We start from the raw sequence: 14,344 nt of genomic DNA on the forward strand, positions 1-14,344 counted from the left end.
ATTGGATACATTCCCTTCTGACTAGCTCAGAGGTGGCAGGAAGGTGGATTTCCATCCATGTTCGCAGGAAGTGCACTGTTTGCCTCACAAAACTCCTCATCAATATTGAAGGATCAGCCTCCTGCATCACTACCAGTGTGTTCTGTAATGAAATATACCTCTCCAAAGTGAGAGGTGAACTGTAAGAAAGCTAAGTCACTCAACTTTGGTCTGATCTGTCCCACTGTGCCCCTGGCTTGGCTTAGGAGAAAGACTTCCCCATCAGAGCAGTCTTCCCTACACTAGCCCTTTGGTCCTACAGCTGCAGCTACAGAAGATGCTTACTGTTGGCTCCCATGCCGTCAGGAATGGTGGTGGGGGTGAGGGCATTGCGCTGCTGGGGGTTGATCAGCTGGCTCACGGAAGGCAGCTTGTTCATGCTGTTCATTTTGTTCAGAGGTGGGGAGCTGTTACCATATGAAGACTGAGACTGCATCGAGCTCCTAGGAATACAAACATGGGAACCATGGTCAGCAGGGACACTAAGGAGTTGGGACTGGTCATTTCCAATAGGTCTCAGATTAAAATATGGCCTCCAACCTTATGTTGCCAATTATTCTCCCAGATTGATGATAAGAAGTTATTTGTGTTTCCAGCTGAGAATATTTCCAAGACTAGGGAGGGAGTGCAGAGCCCTCACCAAATCATATTTTCCCTGAATGTGCAGGGTACAAAGTGTAATATCTTTATCAGGTATCTCTTTGTGAAAGGGAAAATAACTGTATCCTCCTTTTGCCCATTGTGTTTCCCTCCATCCTCTTAGTCTTTCTCTCTTCAACTCAAACAAATTTGAAAAACAGTAAGGGAAAAGAATTCAGAAAAGACACAAAGGCTGATGAAAGACATGGAGATGCCATGCTCAGATTGTAGCTCAGTTGCTCCATCTGTAGCTTCCTAGGCCTATTGGGATATGCAGAATATAACTGCAAAGCCAATCAAACAGGACATTTGGCAGCACATCTACCAGCATACCCAGGCCCCAGGTTGGAAGCATGCTTTCTCAGCTGAGATGTTCATGGACCATGAGAGGACATGCTGCAATGCCAACAGCTTTTCTATGCTGGAGGTATAGAATGCGGGCCAGATAATCCAACTTTTAGCTCCCTCCAGAAACATTAGAAAGCTATAGTCCCTACACAAGTTGCTTATTAACAACCTGGACTTTTTTTTTTTTTTTTTCTTTAAGAGAAAGCTATATAAACCACAGCCACATATGTGTACCCTTGCTAACATCTAATGATGCATTAGATGTTAAAGCTAGGAAAGCCAAAGAGAAAGTCTCCAACTCTGAGATGCTCATAAAGTAGCAGTTACAATGGGGCTAATAATTCATCCCACCATGTAAGGCTATACAAAGAACTGAAAAAGAAGAGAAAAACAACTTTCTAGATTGCAGCATTTATGGCGAGTAATTATTTGGACCATGGCATGAAGATTTGAATTGAAGCATGTTTCTAGCCTGTAGTGGGGAAAGTTCCCCTTGAACATTCCTCAAACAATATATATTATTTGGTTCCTATTTTCCTCCTTTCTATTGCAGCCATATTTACATTAATTAAAGGACAAATTAAAAAAAAGTCTTTGAGGTATATTGCATAAGTATGTGATACAAATTTTAGAGGCTTTATCAATGAATTCAAGTTTCAAACAAGCAGAGCATAATGTTTGAAGAAATAATATTATAAAGTGACTCTCAGCACTTGAGTGTTAGAGTGGGGTGGTCTTTGAAGATCCCATCCTGTATCCTCCACAATTTATAACTGCCTGTATATGGGAAGCCTCCATTCCCTATTGCTGAAGAGTCACAGTAAGGGTAATGTAAACAATATGCTGTACATTCATTTGCATTAAATTAGCATGTTCATGAAAAATTAACAAATCCATTACATTGTAAAATCACTGCTTTTTAAGGTAAGAGATCACTGATTTTTCTCTTTATCTTTCTCATGTACTCACAATTATAGATCCAAATTGCATGAACAGTTCTTGATAAAATAAATCCTCTTAATTGCAGACTACTTCAGATTATTCTCTTTCACACATGTTCTTAAGGACTGTGACAACATCTGTGTGGACACACATCAAGTATAACAGAGCAGGGATGGACAGAGCTTATTATTACTATTAACAGAGAAGAGCAGGTGTGAAGATTTAAGAAAAAAAAATGTGGCAAAGGTTGCACATTGCTGAATAGATGGGTTTCAAGTACAAGTACAGCTCCTGGCACCTGGTTCAAGAGCTTTTGTCTGTCTGTTTTCATTCTGTGACACCTCCGCAAGAAATATGGGCAATAGGTTACAGGATCAAGAAATGGGTTAAGTGGTAAGAGAAATGTGGGAGACTAAGATAGGCAGGGACCGAAGAATGTATTAAAGAGTCACTCTGGCTGCCACCAAGCACTTCCTAATCCACTCCACGCCTGTGCAGGAGCCTGGTAGAAGAGCCAGCACATTTATACCTGTGTAAGAACGTCTGTAAGTCCACATTAAAGTACAGAAAAGCTCAGGGCAGGGAAGTGAAGAGATGCTTTGCCCCCTATAAATTACCCATTTTCCAGATGTGGGCTGGACCTCTCTAATCTAAAGAGAATTCCTACTGTCTCCCCTTCCCCAAGAGTTCTTGTTAAATGTACAGCAAGAACTTATGGAAACTTTGTTTGAACCATAATTAGGAAAATAAAAGTATATTTACAAGATTTGCATTTCCTCTGGGCCCTCAGTTGTAGTAAATGCCACCTTCTATATCCTGTTACAACTTCCTCTCCCTCATGGTCATTATCTTTTACGATTTTATTAGTTCATTTATGATTTATTGTCTTAATTCACTTAATTTGATGAAGATAGATCAGAAACCACAGGTTGAAAGGAAGGAACATGGATTTTGAAGCATGTTGAAATTTCTAGGTCACCTGGATCTGATGCAAATAAATTGACTTTGGAGGTTATACAAGTGTCTCCAAAAATTGCATTATTCTTAATCTTTAGAAGAGGCACGAAACTCACTCTGGAAGGTTCACTATTAAGACTGAAGGAGGTCAGGTAAGTTGTGCAGCAATATCTTGGTACTCAAGGAACACTGGTTCTTCTCACTCTTCCTCTCTGACCCCAAATGATGAATACTGTAGTGTTTGGCCGAGATGATGAAAGGGAACAATTTAGGAATTAATAGAAGTGGCCAGAGGTCACACAGATTCTTTTTAATTGAACAAATTCAGAAATTAGGGTGAATAGATGATTGATGGAAATTCTGAATGGCTTTCCCTATAACTCAGAAGTGAGCTTTAATGCCACAGATCATCAGGAGAGTCTGTTTATTACCAAACTCACAGTGTCTGAAATAGAAGGATCTCACTAATAACCTCTACACATTCATGAAAAAGGAGTGAGTCTGAATACATTCATGGTTAATTTATAGGGCATGAAGGAACAACCATATTTTTTTCCATTATAAATATAATGTCATGGTTCTTGCCAAACAGTCCCCCAAATATCTGGGAAAATTAAAGAGAAAGAAAAGCATTTGAGAAAACAGGCCCTGTGCAGTGTTAGTTTTCTTATATCCACTCCACTGTACTCCCATCATCCCGACGGCAAAACAAATAAATAAATAAATAAATAGATAAATGAATAAATACATAACACAACTCTGTCAGAAAAAATAACAAGGTTTACGCCTGAGGTTGTTTTCTCTGGAGTCTTACTAAATATTTCTAAGAACTCAGTGTTACGGAATATTGAAAGGCAAAACTCTTGTATTTCTGGTTTTGAGGAAAAATCCTAGTGAAAATTCACCCCAGTTCTTTACTCTAACAATATCAGCTTCTGTGCTAAGAAAAAAATTCAGAATTTCAGAACTTTCAGTTTTCCATTATCCAGGATTAGAAATCATGTTTCTACATTCCAGCTCTAGTGACTGTCTATGTTAAACATTATGTGAATGTTAAAACTCCTGATAAGACACAGCTACACTTTGTTTTAACTTCCAAAATAATTACACAAGATTTTTTTTCTTTTGACTTACATCTTCCATTACTAACAGGAAAAAAAAAAAAAAGAAAGAAAGAAAGAAAAAAAAGAAAAAGCAACTCTAGAAGAACTTGGGCGAAATTTATTTTTTCCAAACCATTTCTTAGAATGTGAGAAGCAAAGGGAATATTGAGTGTTGAGAAGAACACCCCATATAATACAAGAAGGTAGTGGGGAGACTGCCCTCAGAAAAGGAATGATCCCTCTTCCACATTTGCCCCAGTACTGCTCTCTCTGTGACCTTTCTAGCCCAGCAATCCTGCTACTACAGACAAGCGCAACATTGATTCTCTGGATGATCAACATTATTTTCAAATATGTTTCATGGTTTTAAATATGTGCATTTATATAAAATTTACTAAAAACATATCAAAATGTATATAAAAATTGTCTTAAAGTAAAACAACTCCTAAAAGAAAAAGAAAATGTTAAAAAGGCAAACATACTTGCCAATCTTTTAAGGGATTTGTGAATCAAAGTTATTAGACAAAGTGAAAACTCTTTCCAAATGTAACAAGACCATCTGATTTTACTAATATGTTTATCTTAAATGTAAAGATATATTTTCTTATAAATTTATCTAATCTACTAATTTTATTTCACTTAGAACAACTTTTGTAGTTTTAAGAGCAATTACTCAAACCAAGGACAATAGGCCCTACTACAGATTTCTGGTCAAATATTTGCTAATGCCTATGTCATGTTGGGATTTAATTTAAATTCATTTTAGAAAATTTGGCAATAAAAGACACAATTTGAGACTTATTCAGAGATGTCAATAAACAATACTATGGACCCACCAGGGTGAAATTAAACACTTGCAGGACCAAAATATTTTTAAGCTACTTGAGATGTTGTAATTAAATTTTCAGATTGGTGACCTTGAAACACAGAGTACCTTAAATAAAAACATCAAGTACATATATAAGAAATATAGACCAAAGTGATGGTTACATTACACTCATTCTTTAGACCTACCCATGGTACTTCATGCATTTCTGTGAAAATATTCTAGTATTTAAGAAAAATAAAAGCAAGAGAGACAGAAACGGAAACTGCAAGATAAACCAAGATGCAAAAGTTTATTGAAAATTAAAATCACACATCCATAAAGCAACAACCTCAATAACAAGAAATCATTGTCTTGGTGACAGACTGAAGTGCTGGTGACCTGTGGGAAGATGGGGGAGGGCGGGTAAAGCTTTTACACTGTATCTTAAAATGGAAAGAAACGGATTCTCAACTTTTTGAGTCAAAAAAAAAAAAAAAAAAAAAAAAAAGAAAGAAAAAAAGGCCAGAAATATTGATTTTAACATGTCTGCTTGGACAACAGTTAACCAAAACATCTCTCTCCTGGATAAATGCATTTGATCAAAATCAGTAACCTGGCTGGTTTTATGATGGGTAGGATTGAGGGTCAGGAGCCCCAATTAAACAAATTAATCATAGATTTGGTAAGAGGACTTTGAACTCCATTTTGGACACTGAAGAATGATAAACAAGTACTTGGGGCAATATTTATAGGTGGTTTTATCTTCCTATTAAAACCACAAAGTTAGTTTATGTGCCTTGGGGTCTAAACAACCATTTGCAGGGTAAGTCTCTAGGGTTTCGTATGCAAACAACACTATCATATCAGATGGTGACCTATGGTGCAGAAAAAGATCTGACAGAGCATTGATGAACTTTCTACTTGTACATGAAGAGAGAATACTAATAATGCAAGTTCCCAAAAAGAGGAAAAGAACACGCACCTTGCCCCCAATGTAGGCTACTCAGGATGATCATCACCTCTCTGCCCAGCAGTGTACATGGCGCCCTAGATTGTTACTATTTGCAATATAACTGCATGACCAGCATTAAAAGGCCCCGACTGAGTCCCTCAGCCGCCTACACGTTACCTATGTACAGACAATAACAACTTTTGTCTCCTTTTCTTAAAAAGACATCTTAAGTTTGAGACCTGCTCAAAAGCTTCTTTATGAGTTTGAGAAACACAAGGGAAGGGAACAGAAAAGGGTTCCAATAAACATCCAAATGTCCCCTTCTGGGCTTGACCCCTCCCTCCCTGGAAACAACAGAAATCTCACGGACATACACAGTAGTTCCTGTCTGACTAATGTCAGATCTAAGGATACACAATCTGCAGAAAGCATCCTTTCTTTAAAGTTTTGAGTCCCTTCAAAAGATTCTCTCACTACTGGCTGTGTGCCTTTGAGCAGTTGGGTCTCTGAGTCAAAGTGTCTTCAAGTTCTGTTTTCAAAGGCTGGATACACACACACACATACACACATGGAAACACAACAAACACACACTTGAAATACAGAGACGCAGCTCTATGGGTACACTGATCGGTTTGGGGGGTTGGAATGTCTAAAGAAGACGTCAGATTGTTTCGGAGTTTCTCTCCGGGGCTCCACAAGTTCATTCCTGAAGCAGGCTGAAAGGAGACTGCAGAGAGGAACCAGAGAAAAGAAAAGATGAAGGCTTGAGACTTCACATGTCCAAATCCAATGAATGCAGAAACACCCTCCTCACACCTTCATGATCATAGTATAAACAGGACAGAATGCCTGCAAAGTGATTTTTGTTCCTTCCTAATTTTCCTCCTTTATGTTACCCAGAGATTTCTTTTCAAGAATTTTATGAAGAAGAAATGAGGTAGGGTTGTAGTAGGTAGCCACACATATATATCAGAATCATCTGTGGAACTTAAAAAAATTGCATTTCTCAGATCCCTTCTGAGACCAGGTTGGGGCCCAGGCATATGTATTTTTTAACAAGTTCCACAAAGGGATTCATTTGAGGATTATGGAGACAGGGAAGGTCATGGTGCTTCATATAGTGCTTGGCATAAGGGTTACTTGACTCAATTAATTGAAAAAGGGAGTGCAAAAACAAGAACAAACTTTAAGCTTTCACAAAATGTCATCTGCCCAATTATTATACCTCATTACTGTTCATGTCTAGCCAAACGATGAAGTATGAAGAAATGTGATCTTATCTCAGTATGGGGGCTGTGTCGTCATGCGTTTGTGAACTATTAATGAGCATTTTGTATGTGCCCAGATTGAGATGGATAAACACCTTAATCCTTTCAGTCACAAACTTGGCCTATAAATGTGTATATCAAATTCATGAAGGCAACTTTTGCATAATTAAGAAATCAATTGTGCCACAAGGATGCCAGGACAAACCCTTTTATTTTGTTAAAGGTTGTGCAACTGCATGAACTGTTCGGGAACTGTTTCCCAGACTGGCTCTTTGAATCTTCCTTGTTTACTCCTTTCAAAGGAACAAAGCCATTTTTACTTGGTTAGTACTGGGATTTGGTGAACCATCAAAAATTGGTACCATCTCAACAAAATCTGACAAAATACAAATTGGTGTGGAAGTGTGGAAGCAACTTACTGCCAACTAAAGAACTAGAGCTTTGACTCCTTGTTTGGACATGAAGGTTTGGTGCTTCTCTCTCAGCAAACAGCATGAAGCAGCATGGGACAGCATGCAAGACTCAAAGAATTGTTCCAGTCATGATAAGAGAATACAGACCATAGGAGATCCAACCTGTAGACCTAGAACTGAGACCATCCTATGATGGGATATGCAATGCAGAGAAGTGATTTAATCTGAGTTTCATTAATCTTTGAGTTTATCCTTCATAACTGAGTTAGAGCTAATAAACCTCAGCCCTGAAGATGTACTAATAGAGCTATGAAATTCAAAGTAACATTGTATTCTGTAAAAACCTATGCATTTTCATGATAGCTATCAGGTTTGAACCATGTGAAACTGCCTGTATTTATGGTTTTTAATCAATAAAAGTGACAATTTCAAATAAATATTCTGTAAATGTGGTGGATTTCTGACCAAACATAGAAAAATAGCACTAATAACTTCTATAAGTTTGTATATTTATGTCTTTTACCTTCACTTATGTCATAGCCTTGAATATATTGCTCGCTTCTCAAATCAGATACATGAAGCTGTAGAAAAATATTAGCATTCTTGAAGATAACCATAAACAAATGAGATTAAAGAGATACACCTTTAAATCAAAACAGCAAGAATAAATGCCAACTGACAGGTAAAATGGGACTTGATACTTGCTTTAGTTTTAGTATTACAAGTTACTTAACTAATGAATCAGACCAGACCATTGTAAAGAGCTCTAGGTTCTAAATTTGATTCGTTCTGATCAATATTATGAACTGGCTATGAAATTCCAGGTGTAGTTCATTAGGCCTCAGTTTCCTCACCTGTGGTGCAAGGGGTTAAAACCGTGCTCTGGCCAATCCTGCTCTGTTGCAATATATTCTGGCTCCTGTTACTAATGAGGCACCAACATTGAGTGGCCCTGAGAGTGAAGGAACCTCAAAGTGCCCCTCAGGATGTCTCAGATTTATACTTAGATTTAAATGGAAACTAGAAAATTAATTTTCCAGAGGAAAGTAAGAGTTAGGCTAAGGAAAGGTCTAACAGTCACGTTGGCCTGAGAACAGAATGGAAGCTAAGAAGGAAAGTCAGCTACAGAAAAGAATGAAAAAGAAATAGCATGAGTCTGAGATATAAAAGTCAAAGGATTGCTGAATAGGTGTCAAGCAGCTTGTGCACAGCTGTGCTATGAGTTAATGCCCCTTAGAAATACAAAGGTAAGGAATCTAGCGTAAAAATGGGGTCCAATTTGTGCTCCCATTAGAATCAGTCTTTATAAACATAATGGTCTGTATTTATACCAATGTGGGCAAGTTAATGAAAATCAAATTTCCTCTTACAAAGCAGAAAGACTACTTTTATCTGTAACAATTTGACTCACAGCAACTCAGTATAAAATCCATCTTCCATAAAACCTATGATCATGAAGGTAATTGTGAAGGAATTTATAAAAAAGGAAAACCATGCACAAATGAAAAGCAAGCAGAGAGAAAATACACAGTGGGAAAGCAATAGATGTAATTAAAGTGGAAATATTTTACTGCCATCTTGTAGAAAGTATATTCCCTTTCCACCAATTTTCCTTCTACTATAAAGAAAAATGTAAAATTGGTTCCTTACCAGAATAAAATTAATGCTATGTTTTGGAAAGGAAATCATGAGCTATGATAGGCATTTTCCAAACTGATTTACTCTTTTCAAATTATTGCCAGAAAGTTAGATTTCCATTTTTCTTTGTCATTCACACTCTTCCTTGAAGATTTGTGTGAAAATAAAAGAGCTGAAAAAAATCAGCTGAAAATAAAGCAACTACAGATTTTATAATAGATGCTTATAAATCACTGGGACTCAAGTATATATAATGTTACAGAGGAATAATTAGACCAAATGTCTATATTTTGAAAGATTTCATTTTGTAGTCTGTTAGATATCCATGCCCAAGTTATCACAGCTGTAAGTTACCAACTCAAAAACATGCATATCATACTTTCAAATAAACAACTGGAAAAACTATGAAGCTACTAATTCCTCACTATCAATCTGTGGTCATGTGTGCAAAAAGGTAAAAATAAGTCCATACTCTCTACTGAACTAATTTTATGAACACAATTTTAAGATGCATTTTCTTCTCTGATGAAATAGATCATTTTATAAAACATAGATAATAAAAAATTCCCTTTAGAGCAAGCAAATCAGACACAAGCATGGGATAACTCATCGTATAGGGATACAGGCTAAGTATTTTCAAGTATACCATGTAAACAAATAATAGCACCTGTCCTTGATCGATGTCAATCCTACTGGCTTGACAGTCTCTAAAACAACACCACCAAACTACCCCTTCTCTTGTATAACCTACACAAGCTATTTAAAATTGCCCTATTATTTTATACAATGCTGAGAATGAATTTCCAGAGCTTTCTTCAAATTCAAGGAATTTTGGTTAGGAATGCACCACTGAATTGCAAACCACAGGAAGGCAGGAGCCCCATTTTTCTCATCTCTCTTTTAATGCTTTGACATAACAGATCTTCAGCAAGAACATGTGATCAAGTCAACTATTGTAGTCTTATCTGATAAAGGAGCTGGTGTCATTACACATTTTATATTTGGATAGACTTTCTAAGACAAGAGACCTCAGTTATAGGTTACTATAGGTTTTGTTAGATTAGGCGACGTCATTTTAAAACTCACTTTAGAATTTTCTAAATCCTTTAAATACCTGTCTGACAATATACATCTAGCTTTTGAATATACATATCCAAACAAAAGTTGCACTTCAAGAAACCGTGAAAGAGGGACTACTTATTTATTTATCAGAGTATTTGGCAAACTATAGTGACTGGGTCAAATCTGGCCCATAAGCTAATGATGGATTCTGCATTTTTCAATTGGGGAGTATTAAAAGGAGAATACTATTTCATGACATGTGGTAATGATATGCAATTTAAAATTCAGGACCCATAAATGGTATGGGTAACAGCCGTTCTCATTCATTTAGGTATTATCTGTAGCTGCTTTTCTGCTACAACAGCAAAACCAAGCAGTTGCAAGACACCATCTGAACTAAAAGCCTAAACTATCTCCTAACAGTGCTCTACATAAATAATGTTTACCAATCCCTGTGCTAAATGATCAGAACCTTTCCTGTTATCTGGAGAAACAAACAAACAAACAAAACAGTAGCACAAAACAACTAGTACAGCATGACATGTCACTAAACTCTTCCAGAGTGAACTGAAAGCAATTTGGGACGTTTCATAGTTCCATGAGGGACATGTCTTCGGGAAGGCACTTATCCCTCTGGGTCTTTAAACGATGTTTCAGTTCTCTGTTACTTTGATCCCTATTATATGATTTTATAAGAACTAAATTGATTTTGTACTTGAATATATTAACATATATTTCCATCTGAGACCAAAAAGAAAAAATCCATATGATTGCAATAGGAATTCTGTCTGCAACTCAGAGCTCTAATTCTCCTTTGCAATACAGTCTCCAAGAACCACCTGATTAAACTTTCTGTCAGCTTTATGTAAAACACCATATAGCTATGAAATGCAAAACTTTCATACTGGAAGTAAATGATGGAATCCCTTCCAGACAAAAAGCATATGAAGTGCTCAAATAGCTTAAAGCCCTTTGAAGAGAGAGCATGAATGTTTCTTATCTCCTTGCTGTTCCCCATCAACTGAAGACAACCAGTGCTCAACAAGTGCCTCCTGCCTATCAGGGCTACACTCCAGCCTCCTCAACCACATTCATGTTGATTAAAGAAGGAATAAGGAGTCCTTTTATTATACTTACCATATTCCTGTAGGAGTTAATAACACCAGAAAAAATATTATTGATTGTTCAATTACCTTTTATTTGAAAGGTCATCTTTGCCTTAAACAAGATAATTTTTGGTTTCATTTATTTTTGCCTGAAAGGTTAAATGTGCCCAGAATATATATGTTTTACATTTTACATTTATCTGAAGAGACTCTGTCAGTAATTCCAGCACACCTATAATATCTTAATTCAATTAACAAATGATGATTCTTAACCACAAAAAGGTAAGTGTAAACAGAATCCTGATTGGTCAACTTCTTATCCTTTTATGAGAGCTATTCTATTCTTGTTATTCATAAAACAATTAACATCATCAAAGATCCAAGAGTCAAGGTAAAACTTAACATATAAATAGGTTGTGTGTCTATGCTAATAGGCTGCAAAATCTCTCCTGCTCCTGTAAAACTATGTTGCAGAAAGGTAGTGTAGAACAGGGATGCTGAAACTTGGCCACATGGTGCTACATTGTCCTTCTGCACTGGGACATTTTCCCAAGGAACATATGGTGGGTCTCAGAATCCTTCTCAACAAAGCACTCAAACAAGTCATGATGTAGTAAAACCTCTTTACTCTCTACAGTCTATGGTAGTATTGCTAAACATGGATTGTGCATTTCAGGAGATGAATAAAAAAATCTATTAGGATGAAATAAGATTTTATGTTGTAAAATACACAGGTTATTACTATAATCAAGCATTAGTAACTGTTAGTATGAGTCTCTGTTTAATTTTAAAATAGATAAAACTCATCAAAGGGAAGGTTATGATAAGACACACAGAAAGTTGAAACTGAAAAACAAATGTCACGCCAACTCCTCTGAAGCCATTTATGCTCTGCTGTCTCACATCATCTTCTACACTGCCCATCGACATTCTGTTGCTGGTGTAAATAAGCAGTCACACTTGCCCATGCGTCCTTGAATGACAGATGGACACACTCACTGTTTCTGAAGTAAGTGCTGGTGCTGTTGCTGCTGCTGCTGCCTGTATGTTTCGATCGTGTGCTGAGGAAGGTACTGCATGAGCTCCAGGGACTCTTTGATCTTCAACAGCATTTCATAAGTCTCTCGGCCCCTCACCTATGTAAGGAAGCAGAAGGAAAGGGGACACTGAGAACTGCAGAACTGTTAGAAATGCAGTCAATCCTCATTATGAATGGATTCTGCATTTGTAACTTCACCTGCTTGTTGACATTTATGTGTAACATGAAAATCAATACCCCTGGCATTTGCATGGTCATTCACAGACATGCATGGTGATGAAAAGCTTGAGTCACCTGTGCCTGCTCCCAGCTGAGGGTGAGCAAGGAGAAGGTCTGCTTTCTTGTTGCTGCTCTCATGCTGTGAACAAGTGTCTTTTCATGGTCTGTTTCGTAGCACATATTCACATTTTTGTTATTTTTGTTGGAAATTTGGTGTACAAAATGTCCCCAGCACAATGCTAAAGGGCTGTTTTATGTCCCCATGTGCAAGACCATGCTCTGCCTTTTGGAGAAAATACTTGTGTTAGATAAACTTCACTCAAGGCATCAATTACATTGCTGGGGGCCAGAAATTCAATGTTAATGAATCAAAGCGTTTATTAAATAGGGTGTCTTTTATATAGAAATACGTGCAACACCTGGTTATGTACTGATTTACTGATGTAATGTTGGGACCAGAGACTCACAGGAACCTAATCTTTTATTTCCCCAAGGAGCAATGATTAGTATTCATGATTATGGTTTTCATAGCAGCTTTATAAAACATAAGTAATTACCATAAAAACTGAGAATCAACTCTGGGAGGACAGAAAGTTTTCAGCAGAGATGAAGTATGCTTCTTTTTTAAAAGAATTTCTCAAAAGCTTAAAAATGTAAGAGAAGGGCCAGGACCAGGGTGTGGCGAGCTACACACTGGGGAACTGCAGGCTCCTGAGAGTGAGTGCCTATTTAAATTCGCTTGCTAGACACTTCACCCGCTTCAACCCAGTCCCCAACCTCAGCACACAGTGCAGAATTGATCAACATTCAAAAATGAAAAGAAGCTCTCTCTCTTTTGCTGGGTTACACTCCAGCCCCAGGGACTCTTTACTGAGCAGTTTTGTCTGCCTTTCCTCCTTTGGTCTGCTATCTTACTCCTTCCTGTGCATCCACAGCTCCTGCCTTCCTCCAGGGAGGCATTTATTTCATTACTTTGTAACTGTCCATGTGCTCAGTAGAAGACAAGTTCTCTGAAGGCAAGAATGTGCCCTACTACTCTCTAATTACCCAGGGTCCAGCCCATTTGACCCTTAATGAACACCACAGAACACATGTTGAATTGATAGAGTTGTTTTTTCCCCACACATTTCAGTTTAGCTTACTTTTCACTAATTTCAAGATGTAACTCATGTCAGGGTACTTCCTTTTTTAGTTCAAACTAAAATTTCATTAACTTTTCAGAGAATTCCCAGCTTATAAGCTGAAAACATACTAAGTCTTTTGGGATATTTAATACATGGGGGTAATGTTTTACCTAAAGGTCACAAATCCATTGCCATAAGTTGCCTGAGAAACAAGACATTGAGAATCTCAGTTGATTTACTGTTTGATTGGTTGACCGGTTGTCTACTGCCCAAGGGCCAGGGCCCAGGGAAGGTGGGGAGCAAGATGTGGCACACCCAAACCTGTTGAGTGGCTTTAGCTTCGATCCTAGGGCGGTAGCCCACAGTGGCTCTCCTGGCCCAGCTTGCCTGTCTCATGTCACTGAGATGGCATTGAGAGCTCTACTGGGCACCAAACTTTATTGCCACTCTAGATGACAAAGACCTAAGACAGTAGGAATTCAATGAACTGCAACCATAATCTAATTAAGTAACCTTGTTAGTGACCCTGAGAATTGGCCAAGCCTCTGACTATTCACATATAATTGAAGATTCTGCCTTGCTTGGCTATTTTTTTTCCCCCAGTACTAGGGATTAAACTCAGGGATACTCTACCACTGAGCCATATCCCTGGGTTCTTTTCATTTTATTTTGAACAGTCTTGCTAAG

General features: G+C 37.6%; 1 protein-coding gene across 2 annotated transcripts in view; it reads right to left on the minus strand.

Annotated features, from left to right (window-relative positions):
- TP63 (tumor protein p63) overlaps positions 1-14,344 on the minus strand; it is a 264,007-nt gene that overhangs the window by 9,310 nt on the left and 240,353 nt on the right. For both annotated transcript variants that reach the window (XM_079156028.1, XM_079156029.1), the window contains 2 exons: positions 12,275-12,411; positions 325-482 (listed from right to left, as the gene is read on the minus strand). In XM_079156028.1, the coding sequence (XP_079012154.1) occupies positions 325-482; positions 12,275-12,411 (295 nt within the window). The remainder of the gene's footprint in view (positions 1-324; positions 483-12,274; positions 12,412-14,344) is intronic.

The sequence above is a fragment of the Sciurus vulgaris genome (assembly GCF_902686455.1).
Source record: "Sciurus vulgaris genome assembly, chromosome: 10".
NCBI classification, from domain to species: Eukaryota; Metazoa; Chordata; class Mammalia; order Rodentia; family Sciuridae; genus Sciurus; species Sciurus vulgaris.